This window comes from Lates calcarifer, linkage group LG5, assembly GCF_001640805.2.
Source record: "Lates calcarifer isolate ASB-BC8 linkage group LG5, TLL_Latcal_v3, whole genome shotgun sequence".
NCBI classification, from domain to species: Eukaryota; Metazoa; Chordata; class Actinopteri; family Centropomidae; genus Lates; species Lates calcarifer.
Genome location: NC_066837.1, coordinates 19,182,265 through 19,195,738, shown reverse-complemented (window position 1 = coordinate 19,195,738; position 13,474 = coordinate 19,182,265). Strand labels below are relative to the sequence as shown.

The 13,474-nt window shown below is 36.3% G+C and overlaps 1 protein-coding gene across 1 annotated transcript; it reads right to left on the bottom strand.

The window, feature by feature from the left end:
- Positions 1-544: 544 nt before the first annotated feature.
- LOC108875777 (CD209 antigen-like protein C) lies at positions 545-3,138 on the bottom strand. Its single transcript, XM_018664911.2, has 5 exons — positions 3,015-3,138; positions 2,708-2,923; positions 1,886-2,010; positions 1,658-1,758; positions 545-1,482 (listed from the first exon to the last, which is right to left on the bottom strand). The coding sequence occupies exons 1-5, from the start codon at positions 3,136-3,138 to the stop codon at positions 1,332-1,334; spliced, it is 717 nt and encodes a 238-aa protein (XP_018520427.2). The 3' UTR covers positions 545-1,331.
- Positions 3,139-13,474: the final 10,336 nt, after the last annotated feature.

Genomic DNA, 13,474 nt, shown 5'->3' with positions numbered 1-13,474 from the left:
CATAAATGTACAGTAATTTCTCATATCATATCAGACATATCATATAACATTATAACTATACTGTATTGTCATTAAATATCTGTTCATACATACCTCCAGTTATGGGTGCCTACAGAAGGAGTTATAGTTGTTCACAAATACATTAATAAACCGTCAGATGTATTTTAATCACCATTTAATATTATTATTAAATTATATATTAGAAAATCTGCATTGGTTCATGTGGTCTAGTTTAGCCGAGCACTGAATATTTCCAGATAAGATAATGAAAGCCTGTATTTCATCAAATTGTATCTGTTTTTACAGTATCTGTGCTGGTGTACAGGATGCGATTGCTATGTTGGACAACTATGATTAGAGTTAATACATTTATTAAATGTTCCTGTTTATATGGCAGCTTCCTTTCACCCACTCCTGATTTTATCACAGCGAGAGCTGACACTCCCTTTTCTCTCTCTCTGTCTCAGTCAGTGAAACATACATACTTCTTATTCAGGAGCTTAAAGGAGAAGAAAATTTCAGAATAATTCAAATAAATATGAAATCAGCTTAGTAAATGTTTAATGTATAATGGCTGCTGTTAGATCTGCCCAATATCATAGAAAAGAGTTGATGAGAAAAAGGATGTAACCATTAAAATGTAAATAATTTCTTTACAGCTATCAAAAAGAGACTCATATTTTACAGTTCTTTACAAATAAGCCCCCAACCCCCATGTTCTCTAATTGTAGGCACTAGTTGCAAAAGTTCAGTCAATTAAAAACAATCACACAATACTGGAATAACCACATACACAATAGATGCTTGACTGACGGACCAGATACAGACTCTGTTGCAGCCCTTTAGTTTTTCTTACATCACCATTTGGTTGCATGATTTGGACATGCCACCAGGGGGTAGTCAGTCCAAACAATGTCGGACGTGTGGAGGCTGTGGTTGGCAAAAGTTTTTGATGACCTATATTGTTAAGGATGCTAAGTTGCTTTTTTTGGTCTTGGAGGTGCATTCAAATGCCCTCATCATCCACAGCATGGTATGCCGTGACAACCTCAGTGAACACTAACTCAACATTTAAACTGTTAACATTAGGAGAACAGTTTCGTACAGTAGCATTAGGAGGATGTGATTACTGTGTTGATATGGTGTGAAATCAGGCGATAGATGGAGGTTGTCCTTTGAACTTCACTGAGTGTGTCTGAGCAGGCATTCATCATTTAAAAATCTGGGCTTAGTGTGTATGTGAGGCCAAAACAGACAGAAAAAAGGCGTTTTCAATTTTAGCTGAGCTAGTTTCACTGGCACTGTTAAAAACTGGAATTGTCCTGGCTGAGTTACAGAGGTAATTTCTTTTCACAGATCCAAAAGTTTGGATCGTCGCATGCTTTATCATTCCAGTTGTCTTTTATTTCATGGAGCATCACTTCTCCACAGTCTTCATCGCGTAAGATTGTATGGCCGTTAGGCTCATTGCTTGCCCAGTAGCTGAAACCCAAAAAGAATACAACCCAAGAAAGATTTAATCAGCCAAGTTTAACTGCACCTAATTTCTCAAGTTTCATTGACATTCATTACAATTTAATTAAGCGAATAAATGAAATCTAGTGTGCAAGAAAATTTTAAAACATTTTCTTATCAAGAGATTGAAAAATGTGTGAACCTTGTTGTCAGAGGTGTCCCATCAACCCATTTCCACGTCCCCTCCGTCTCTCTGTCAGTGAGTCCAATCCATATATTATCCTTCCACTGGCTTGAGAATTTCTTTATATGGTGAGAAACAAACAATCATCAATATAGCTGTGAACTTTAACAAACTTGAATCCAATGTCCACCTCAGTCAGTGTGCATTTATCATTTTTTAGTACATGCACAAATAGACACACTTTACCTGTTCTTCTTCACTGTTGATAATCATCAGGTCTGCACCTTCTTGAAGACAGTAATTTCTACTTTCTTGCCAGGTTTTCTTGACAGAAGAAATGTAATAAACACTACCACCGAAATACACCCATCCTTGTTGAGTAGAGAGAAAAACAGAAAGAGCCTTAATATTCCATTCACAATAAATTAATAAATTATTTTCTTCTGTAAAAAGCAGAAACAGAGAAACAACAAAGAAAATCAAGCAAGATCAAAATAATGCAGATTTTGACAGACAGCCAAAATAGCTATTAGTCAAAACTGTGACCCCTTGTCATTCTCAATGTATCTCCACCCAGTGTCAAACTGAGTAGATGTCTTATCAGACAGAGTAACACTTGTGTTTCAGAAGCATAAGCAGACTGTGCTGAGCTAAGACATAAATTAAGAATAACAATTAAGGAAAACACGAGCAGCATGCTCCCTGGAATCTCTGCAATAAATAACAATAGAAAACACAAACAAACAAAACAAGTAGTGGAGTAAGTAGTTTACTTTAAGTAAAAGTAAGTATAGTATTATCAGCAATATATATATATATATATATATATATATATATATATATATATATATATATATATATATATATATATATATATATAAGTTGAAGATAATTTTCAACTACTCTATGTACAGCTGGGTAGTTTGATTTTATTTTATAAGATTAATTTCAATCTGTCTGTGTTCAAAGATAGTCTTTCGCATCTGACTGTCCCCCATAATCTTTCTCCCATTCAGTGCTGTGACGATTTTCATTTGTTTTGAGAAGTTGTGCTTAAAATACTAGTACCTTGACACCCTCTCTGGAGATCATTTCTGTCTTTGGTCATGGACTCAAGTCTCTTTTGTAGCTGGTCTTTCTCTCTAGCCAGGGTGTCGTATCTGGACTGCAACTGATTTAGAACTCCATGCAGGTTGTAAAGACTGACCTGCAACTGGTCTCTTTCATTGGTCAGATTGTTGTAACTGGTCTGCAAGAGGGCCATCTTCATATCCTTTTTGGTGTCTGTATTTGGCACATAAACAAAGAGGTAAAGAAACACTGTCAGTCAGTATTACTTATCAGGGATTTGGCAGCATGCTAACAAAGTACTCACAGAGGGAGCCCAGAGTTATGAGTCCAGCCAGGAGGAGAAGACACAGCAGACCCAGAAACAGCACAGCAGCTCTGCAGGAACTCTTCTTCACACTGTCAGCACCTGAAGGGAAATTATTTGTCATTTGTCTGTTTTTCAGTATCAGATCAAATAAAATCAAGTCAGCCTTTGTATTGCCACTTCCCATAATACATCACATTATAGACAATAAATTGATCTGTAAACTGAAACTGGAAGCCAGGCAGGGCAGTGGTTGAGGTGCTACGATAGAATTACAAATAGGGAGGTTTGTCAATGTAATAATGCCACATGATGTTCAGAGAAAAACTCAACCATTGAAACTCAATCATCCAGAAAAATGTATAATATATGGCATATAATAACATATAGTTTTGTATGAGTTGACATAAATATGTATTCAGGCATACATTTGCATAGCTTTGTGTGTTTTCATCAGGCGCTGTGGATATCTTGCATATCTACACATTGCTCAATATTTAGTTCAGTCAGTAAGCACAGCGGAAGTCATTGTGGACTAAACCTTGGACCACTGTCCATTGATCTGACACAAAATGCATTCAGATACCACATCTTTCAAAATTCATGACCAACTAAACAGGTACATTTATGTTTGTAACACAAAATTACTGTAAATTAGATGGACATTTACTACATTCTGCCACATCTATGCATAGAAATAAATATATATATATTTTATTTACTTCCAATAGGGATATACTGAGTGCCTATTTTCATCCCTTAATGATAGGATCAGATGATCCTCTTAGACACAATGAATCCTGGATGTCTGGACATTTGTCTGTTGAAGACAGAGATAGATCAAGCCACAAAAATATTCTTTCCAAGGTGTGTGTATTGAAGAGAGTATGTAATGTGTGATGTGACTGTGACTGGAAGCCAAAATGCAGAACACAGGGTTGACTATTGCTGTTATCTGAATATAATATAATATACTTTAAGGTAAAATGAATGCCAGTCTGTTTGCCGTAATGAATCTTGGATTATCCCAAACAAATAAATAAACAGAAGCTACAATAGCGATCCTTATTATAAGAAACAAATGTGTGAAGACTTAAAAAAAGAAAAAAAAAAAAAAAAGAAATGCATGTTACCAGTTGTAATTATCCGTAATAGACAGTCTTTTCAACTTTGACTCTCACTCTTTGATGGTCTCTCCGCATTCATGTTTCTTACACATTTTGATCTTTGTTTTTTAAAAACAACAACAACAACAACCAAACCCATCAGTTTTGTTTGTGTGTTCCTGTGTGTTTGCATGTGTTCATTACCAGAGAGCGCAGGTCCAGTCCTGTTTGGCTCCAGAGTGTGGAACGATACATTTTCATAAATATTTTCAGAATTTTTCATCTGTCTTGTCTCAGCATCGACACAGGTATCCATGATGTTCAGGTGCACTGATGGTTCAGTGTTTGTCCTGAGCTGCCTGAAGCTGTCAAAGTCTTTAGAGTGTGATACTGTCTTAAAAGAAGCTGGTGCTCTCTACTTATGCATATGTTTCTCTGTATTTAACAGGAACTAGAGGATGTGGCAGGAAGCTGTATGATGGTAATTTCTATTTTTGCTTATAATTATTCATCTATTTTTCTGCAGTTTAGTACAGTACAATACACAAAGTCATTTTCATTACACACAGCACAAGTAGCAGAACATGACAAGCCATATGCTGTGGCAGAGGTGAAAGCAGCACTTAAGGCCATCCAAAAGCTCAGATCTCAACTAGCTCAACTACAGTATTTCACTCCATACACCTGGTATTTTGACTTTCTCACTCACATTTATTTTAGACAATGGTTTCATCATTAGATGTGGGCAGTTGTAATGTATAAATAATGAATTAGTCATCAGTTGGTTAGGGTTTTTCTCATCTTGCCTGATCAGGTGGGGTTCAGTGCACTGTCACTCTGGATGAAAGACAGTAACGAGATCAACGCACCAGAGGGTTGAATAATATAGGTAATTAGGTCTCCGTCAAGAAATGTCACTCCCAGCTCTTATATATGCTGACTTATAGAGCCACTGTCTTTTCACAGATCCAGAAGTTTTGATCTCCACATGGTATGTCATTCCAGCTGTTTTCCTCATCATGGAACTTTATTTCTACACAGTCTTCAGTTTTGCCTTCATAATCATTGGGTTCACCAGAGCCCCAGTAGCTGAAACCCAAAAGACAAATTATGTTTTACAAAGAACACAACCTAAGATGCATCTGTGCAATGTAAGTAGTTGAATAAAAGAGTAAAGCTGTGAACCTTTTGGTCAGTGGAGTGCCATCCACCCATTTCCACTCTCCCTTTGTCTCTCTGTCAGTCAGTCCGATCCAGCTGATCCTGTGAAAGTTGTTGTCCTTGTTTATGAAGAAAAACAGGAATCAGTAGAAATGAAATAGATATCCAATAATCCCACACTAAGGTGGCCATTTTCCCTGCTGTACAGTAATAACATCTACACTACAACCACAAATCTGAAAACACAGGTAGCCATACATATTTTCTGAGTCTGCTGACTGAATAGTTTAAAAGCATAAAATGGGGACTTGATTGATATTAATAAATACTACCTGTCATTTAAGGTGAACAACAATATCTGCTCTGGTGCACTGGGGAAAGATGTTGCATACCTTACTCACGCCACTCCTCATAGTCCAACTACAAGAATAATTATATGGTTTAATTATTTTACAGAATAATTAACTAAACTAGTAAATTGTGGGCTTAGTGTAGATGTGAGGACAAAACAGACAAAAAAAACAAGCACATTCAATTTTAATCTGACAAACTGGAATTGGTCTGGCTGAGTTATAGAGGCAATTTCTTTTCACAGATCCAGAAGTTTGGAGAGTCACATGGTTTATCATTCCAGTTGTTTTTCCATTTCATGGAGCATCACTTCTCCACATTCTTTTCCTTTTAGGAGTTTCTGGCCGTTTTAAAAAATCTAAAGCGCAACTGAAAAATGTGTGAACCTTGTTGTCAGAGGAGTATTCAGAGTCATAGCAGTTCACCGACATTTTCATTTATCAATACAATAGATGCCAACCGGCCCTGACATGATGATTTATACCTTACCTATTTCGTAAGACAAATAAGCCTTTCTTCTTGACAATATTTTGAACTTTGATTAAATAAAGTCAACTCACTACCTAAGGTGATTTGAACGAGGCTGCTGTTAGATCTACTAAATATCATAGCAAAGTTGATGGGATAAAGGCTGTCACCATTAAAATGTAAAAATATCGCCCATGCTTTTTATTTGTAGCCACTACTGTTGCAAAAGTTAACCCCCCTCACAGCAGATGCTTGACTGACAGACCAGATACAGACTCAGTAAACACTAATCCAACATTTAGACTGTAGACATTAAGAGAACAGTTTTCTACAGTGGAAGTATGAGGATGTGGTCACTGAATGACAGCTGAGGCACCAAGACAGACTTCCTCCTTTACAGTGAGAAGCACTCTTCACTTAGAAGGTTGTTTTCTGATTAAATGTTGAGATTAAAACTTGAATTTCTTCACCTACTGTATATGATGAATAAAAAATACAGGGTTGACTGTCTCCTGCCACTCTCCTTCCACCCACCATATTATCCTCAGACTTTGCTCTCTATCCAAGTCACCTGACTGCCAGATCCATCTGCTCACCCCTCTCCTATTCCCTGATCTCTACTGGTTGAATGTTTCCACACTACTGTAATACACTGTTGACTGTGGTTAATCTCACATAGCATGACCAGTCCATGTTCTCACACTGAAACAGCCCTGACGAAAGTCTGAGGAGATTACAGACTCTAAATTAATCTTGAATTAAAAAAACTCTAATCATGGCACAGTTTCATTGTTGTTCATTAATAAAACAATAAAAGTTGTATGAAATGTACAAACAATAATAGTAATAGATTACATTACTGTAAGACTATATAAACATGCTGCTAAACAATAACTTTTAAAAACATTAATTACATTTGTAAGGAGAAACTGTGGGAATCATTTGAGAGAATTTGAGTGCAAATGGCCTCATTTCTGAATGCAACAGACTTATTCTATAGTTTTGACCTCATAAACATTAGTCTATAACTCATAAATTGACCATAGCATAAATTAATTATCCTCTCTCTCTCAGTCCCTCATCTTTATGTTACAATTTATGTCACAAAAAAGAAAAAATAGAAACCACAAACACCAAAAAATTTGTTTACATGTTCTCTACACTTTTCATACAATCAGTGTTGAAACAGAAAATACTACAACAAAATGTCTTTGACAGCAAAATGACAACCAATCTTCTTTTTCAAAACAAATGATCAATAAATTCAATTATTCACACCTGCAGTTATTCAGTGGAGACAAAATTAGAAAAAAAAATTTACAAAATATTGTATGCAGTCCGTTTCTAATCATATCGACCACTCAAAGTGCTTTACACTACAGGTCACATTAGCCCATTGAGGATAAAAGATTGTTGTTATTGTTGGATGGGCTGAAACACTGTACTGAAGTCTGACAACATGTCACAAAGTCTAATACACTGCACTGTAAGAAGGCCAGTGATTATTTACTGTTAAAGCTGTGCTCTAGTGCCACCTGCTGGACTTTAGGTGAAGCAGGTGTTAGACCTCTTGTCAGGACTGTGTTAGCGTGTCCTGACTGTGCTTAATAGGCCATTTTCAGACATTTAATAGAACAGAGTAAATGTTATTAGTGACACTTGTGCTTTACCTACCGTGATAAGCTGAAATGTCTGATATGAAACAGGCCTATTGGCATCTTTCTCTCTTTCCTGAAGGGCTAACTGACATTTTCCAAAACTTTAGCTACAGGTTTATATTGGTGGTCTAAGTATTGAACATGATATGATTGTGTTTTGTCTGCCCATCTATTCACCCCAACTTCTTTCCTATGCAGACTTTGCTGCTCTTTACACCACATCACCTGACTTCTACTGTTATTCTGATGTAGAATAAATCACCAATTCTCAAAGTCCATGTTGTTTCCAAAGCTTTCAAGCACATCTCATGGCCTTCCTCAGAAGATGGTGCTATTGTGCTATTGTGTGCTATTGTGTTACTGCCCCTTTAAGTAAGGTGGATAGTTTTGTGGATTGTAGTGACATCTGGCATCAGCATGACATCACCATGGCACCTATGTTCAGGCTATCACAGAGTTCATTAAAAAAAACAGAAACAAAACAAAAAACAAACAAACAAAAAAACAGGAACATGTTCCCAGAACTGCACTGAGGTAAAAGTACGGTCACTGAGCATTAAGACCTGAATCCCCATCTGCTCTTCAGCCTCCCCAACATCCAGTGATGAGAACCAGATATAGAACTCTTCCTCCCAAACCAGGGACAAAGGTCAACTGGCCTGTTCAGGAGAATCAACTCTAATGGACCACAGTTCATTTGGACCTTGGGAATGAACATTCTCCAGATTTTTAATCTATGCAACAGACTTTGTCTCTGCATTAAACATTCAACTGTTACTTTACCAAGAAAGTAACCTGAAAAAGAACAATGCAGATTGGACTCAGATCCACAGACCTAACCAGGATCTTCTCCTCCTTGTTTATCTTTCTCTGCACCAGAGCTGTGGCCGTAAATTCTGTCACATTCCTGTGTACCCAGATCAACATCTACTCACACTTTCCCTAATGTTTAAAACTATATGAAATCACTGTCTCACCATTCTGTAAAGCAAACCATTTTATTGATCAAATGTTCAGTAATTTGGCAAAAACTGAATCTTCTACAATGTTGCTAAGAAAGTAATATGAGGAATTAATTCAAATATTTGTTATGGAACCATACTGCCATCTACTGACCATGTCTAAGTTTAACTAAAGAAATTGGACATATTTTTTCCCACAGGTATTTGAATCAAATGATTATTCTTCATGTCTTGTAAGGCCACTCATTTATTACTAATGTTGAAAACAATTTATTATTTTGCAGTTTAATCAGTTAATCATCTTAATTGTGTTGAGATTTGCGAGTAATGTGTTTTGATTCACGTTTGTATCAATGCATTGACTTTCTTTAAGTATTAGTGCCACCAACTTTATATCTCGTCTTGTACAATGTCTTAATTGACCATGGTGGAAGGCGAAAATGTGATATGTGTGCTATCTATTTGGAGTCAACACTGCTACACGTTTGAGTAGAAATACATCCATTATCTTCCCGTCACTATATCGTAATTATCTGATTTAATGCAATGATAAATATATATATTGTTGTTGAGAATTAATCGTGGCATTCATACTTGAGATGGCTTTTGTTGTGATGTGGCGCTATATAAATAAAACTGAACTGAAAATTGAATTGAATACTGGGGCACGGCTCATTGATACTGGGGCACGTAAAGGGGGTCTGACTAATAACTTGAACACAATCAGTCACGACAGTGGACCTAGCAACAGAAATGATTTTCTAGTCCCTACTTGTTGTATAATAGCTGATAAACCATGCTGACAAAATATTTTCCTGGGATATGAACTATGTCCTTCAGTGTCACACACACTCTGTGCTGTCTTTTCTTTTACCCCCTGCAATAATAATCTTACAGCAATCCTTGCTGTGCTATGTAGAGGACAAGAGTGTCACAACAGGCTATTGTTAACAAAAATAGGTTCTTTTCCAGTGTTTGAAGAAATTACCATTATTGTTTTTTCAGGTGAGAACAGACTTGATGGTAATGCCATTATGTCAGTTCTTCTTCTGAGGACAACATTAAACTACTTGTATTTGATGAATTTTGTACAATAATATGATGTGATAGTGTTGTCAGAAAAAAAAAAAAAAAAAAAAAAAAATCACATTTAGTGTCCAAATTAGTGTCCAAAGATTATTTTGGACTTTTTAGTCAAGCAAAATTTGACAGTGTTTAACAGTGAGCTTCTTTAATATTTATTCATTATTTAAGCTGGATAGAAATCACATCATAAATAAGATTCTTATTCTCTGCCTTTAAGTACAATATAGAGGATGTTGATGTTGTTCGTTGTCTTTCTGTGTAGATAACCAAAATGCTTAGTCAGCAAATACTGTTAATGTGAAAAGTTACCAGTAAATCAGACAACATGATATGATGATCTCAAATTCATGGTGCTGTGGCAACATGAAGCAACTGTAACCAGCTGATACATTAAACATGTAGGTGTGATATTTCCATTACACAATTAGGCCACTACAATAAAATAGTGGTCAAGTCAGCCTGTTTGTAAACATAATTTAGAGCCAGTCATTTCTTTTTAAGTTATTAAGGCCACACAGACATGAATTAACATACCTACAACCTATTATACATGCTATAATATTATAAGAGACATTTGCACTGAAACTTGTTGCAAAATCTAATAGAAACTATCACTGAAATTCACCAATCCCTGGTGTGATTATTCAGGATCTCAATTATTAACTATACTCTTCAATATTGTCATGTATTATCTCTTCATACACCAACCTCCATCTGTGCTAGTGTACAGGATGTGGTTGCTATGTTAAACAACCATGATTAGAGTTCGTACGGTAGTTTCCTTTCCCCCACTCCAGATTTTGTCGCACCAAGAGTTGACACTCTCTATTCTCTTATTCAGGGGCTTAAAGGAAAAGAAAATGCCAGCATTATTAAAAAAAAAAGATTTATATTTTCTCATTTTGATGAGTAGGATAAGTAGCTTTAATTCAAAAAGTGTGATCTCTACGTGAGCTGGAGGTAACACACAGTTAGTTGCCTCCTAACTTTAATGCTCCTGGTTGTGTCCGAGTCTTCTTCTTGCAAACAAAGGGTTTCATTTTCCACCATGCCTGCAAAAACACATGAGGTTACTACCTATGAAAACACATCAGAAAACATAATTGCTGGTGATGAATGCGAAGAAAAGCTATTGATTGGTAACAGAATGCAGTCTGCTACAAGTAAATATGAGAGACTGGGTGAAAGACAAACCAGTTCCAAGACCTTTGTATCAAAAAAAAGATTGTTGTGAAAACTTTGAATAACAGCATGACTCATGACTAGGGATAGGTAATATAGTATAATTTGCGATTTACCAGGGGAAAAAAATTCCCACAGTAAGAATAAGTCATCCTGCAATAATAACAATAAAGTGTAGTTGATGACATGTGTGTATGTGTGTGACATACGTTGCACACACACAGAGTGGAGGAGTGCCCCACTCAGGGATTTCTGTGGTACTTCAAATTAATTATTTAATTGATACAAGTGATTATGGAAACTGGATAATTGACATTGAAGAAGAAAATGTATTTAGTGTGGATCTGTCACATCTGAAAGATTCACTCCATAAGGTCAGTATTTGCACTGATCCAGGCAAGAACAAATGATAGAAAAAGATTATATTGAATGTTACACATGTTATATATATATAGGTATGGGTGTACAAGGGGGCTGCATATGATTTTTAGCTATGTACTTTTTCCACAAACTTTTTGAAGCCCCCTCGTATGCCAACTATCAATGACATGATGATTTTTACCTTGCCCATTCTGTCAGACAAATTAGCCTTTCTTCATGACAGTCCTCTGAACATTGACTAAATAGAGTAAAAGGTGATTTGAACAAGGTTGATCACACAATGCTGGAATAGCCACACATGCGATAGATATAATACAAACTTGATTGACAAACCAGATACAGACTCAATGAACACTATCTCAGCATTTAGACTGCAGACATTATGAGAGCAGTTTCCCACAGTAGAATTAGGAGGATGTGGTCACTGTGGTGCACATGTATGGACTGAAATATGATCACTAGAAAATGAATTTGAATTAGAGTTGAATTACAGGTTAAATTAGAGCTCGAAACTGTATTTTTAAATTGGAAAATTGGCTAATGCATTAAGAAACTTAATTTGAATTGCATAATTTGTAATTGAATGTAAAATTCAGTTCTCTACACATTTTCACATTCAGTTGTCACATTCAATGTAAATTCTCAAAAATTCAGTTTTCACACATCCGGAACATTGAGGAAGAGCAATTGAGTGCAGAGTGCAGAGCTCCTTTTTGGCCACTCATTGGCATCTGTCACCTACTGTTTGTTTTGTTTTTGACCATTTCCTTCACTCTCATTGAGCCATGAACTTGTAGGTAATGATAATTTATCACTGGGAATTATACATGTTAAACAAACGTTATTTTACCCGCTTCTACTGTGCCTATTATCGGCCCATGTATGCTGACCGCTAACATTAGCCTAGCTAATAGATCAAAGAGTTTTTACCAATGGGGCAGAGTAATGTAAGGTTTTCATAAGCAGCCTCAGTCATGATGAAGATCTTCCACAGGCCAAAGGGGAAATCTGCCATGCTGCAGCCAGTGATGTATGTTTCTCTAGTGATACATATTTCAGCCCACAATATAGACAAGATAGAGTCACCTACTGTGAGAAGTCAACTTCACTCAGAGGATTTTTTTCCTGATTAAATGTTGAGAGTAAAACGTGAATTTCTTCACCTACTGCATATGATGAATAAAAATACAGAAGTGACTGGTGCAGATACACAAAATAAGCAAGCATAGGTAGAGTTGGAGAGGAATTTTCTGATCCATTTTTATCTGGTCTGTTAATATTTCCTTCCCTGCCTCTTGCCCCAGCTCCCCCTGGCTTCAGGATTTGAATATCATACTTACTGGCTATAGGATATTGGATTGGACTCACTGACAGAGTGATAGAGGAGAAATTGAAATGGGTTGATGGGATTCCTGATAACTAGGATCACAAATTTTTTAGTCTCTTGACAAGAAAATGTTTTGAATTTTTAATATATAGTTTTTTGAAGTTTAATTATTCTGTAAAATATTTGTACCAAATAATTATTTTATTCTGAACTGTGAGGAGTGGTGTGAGTAAGGTATGTGATGTCTTCTTTCCCCAGTGCACCAGTGCAGAAATTGTTGTTCTGCCTAAATAACAGCTAGCATGCTTTTCTGCATTGCAAAGTGGATTTAATCCAGAAAATGTCCTTTTGTTTTATTTCAATATTTTTGCTTTGTTAATGTTTTAGTATCTTGTGTAATCTCATGCACCTTTATTTTACAGGTAAACCACTTGCTCTATTTTACTATCTGACCAACATAAATCATACTTAACATGCATGCACAGGCTGTGATCTTATATAGTACCAACATAACCTCACAAGTGACTTGGGTGCTTGGGTGGCATAAACCATGTTCAGTGTTCAGTTATTTTTATTACAAATGCAGCTATAGCAGTTTTGTTAGCAGTCGACAAACTGTAGCTGCTTGTATGTTCCAGTTACTGACTTATGCAGGTGCTACGTGTACATATTGTTGACACTGCACACACACATTTGCAAATGTGATAGTACGAAGCTTTCCACATTTGGCATGCCGAGAGGTTAAGAAACAACTGTGGTCAGCCACCTTACTTGTGCA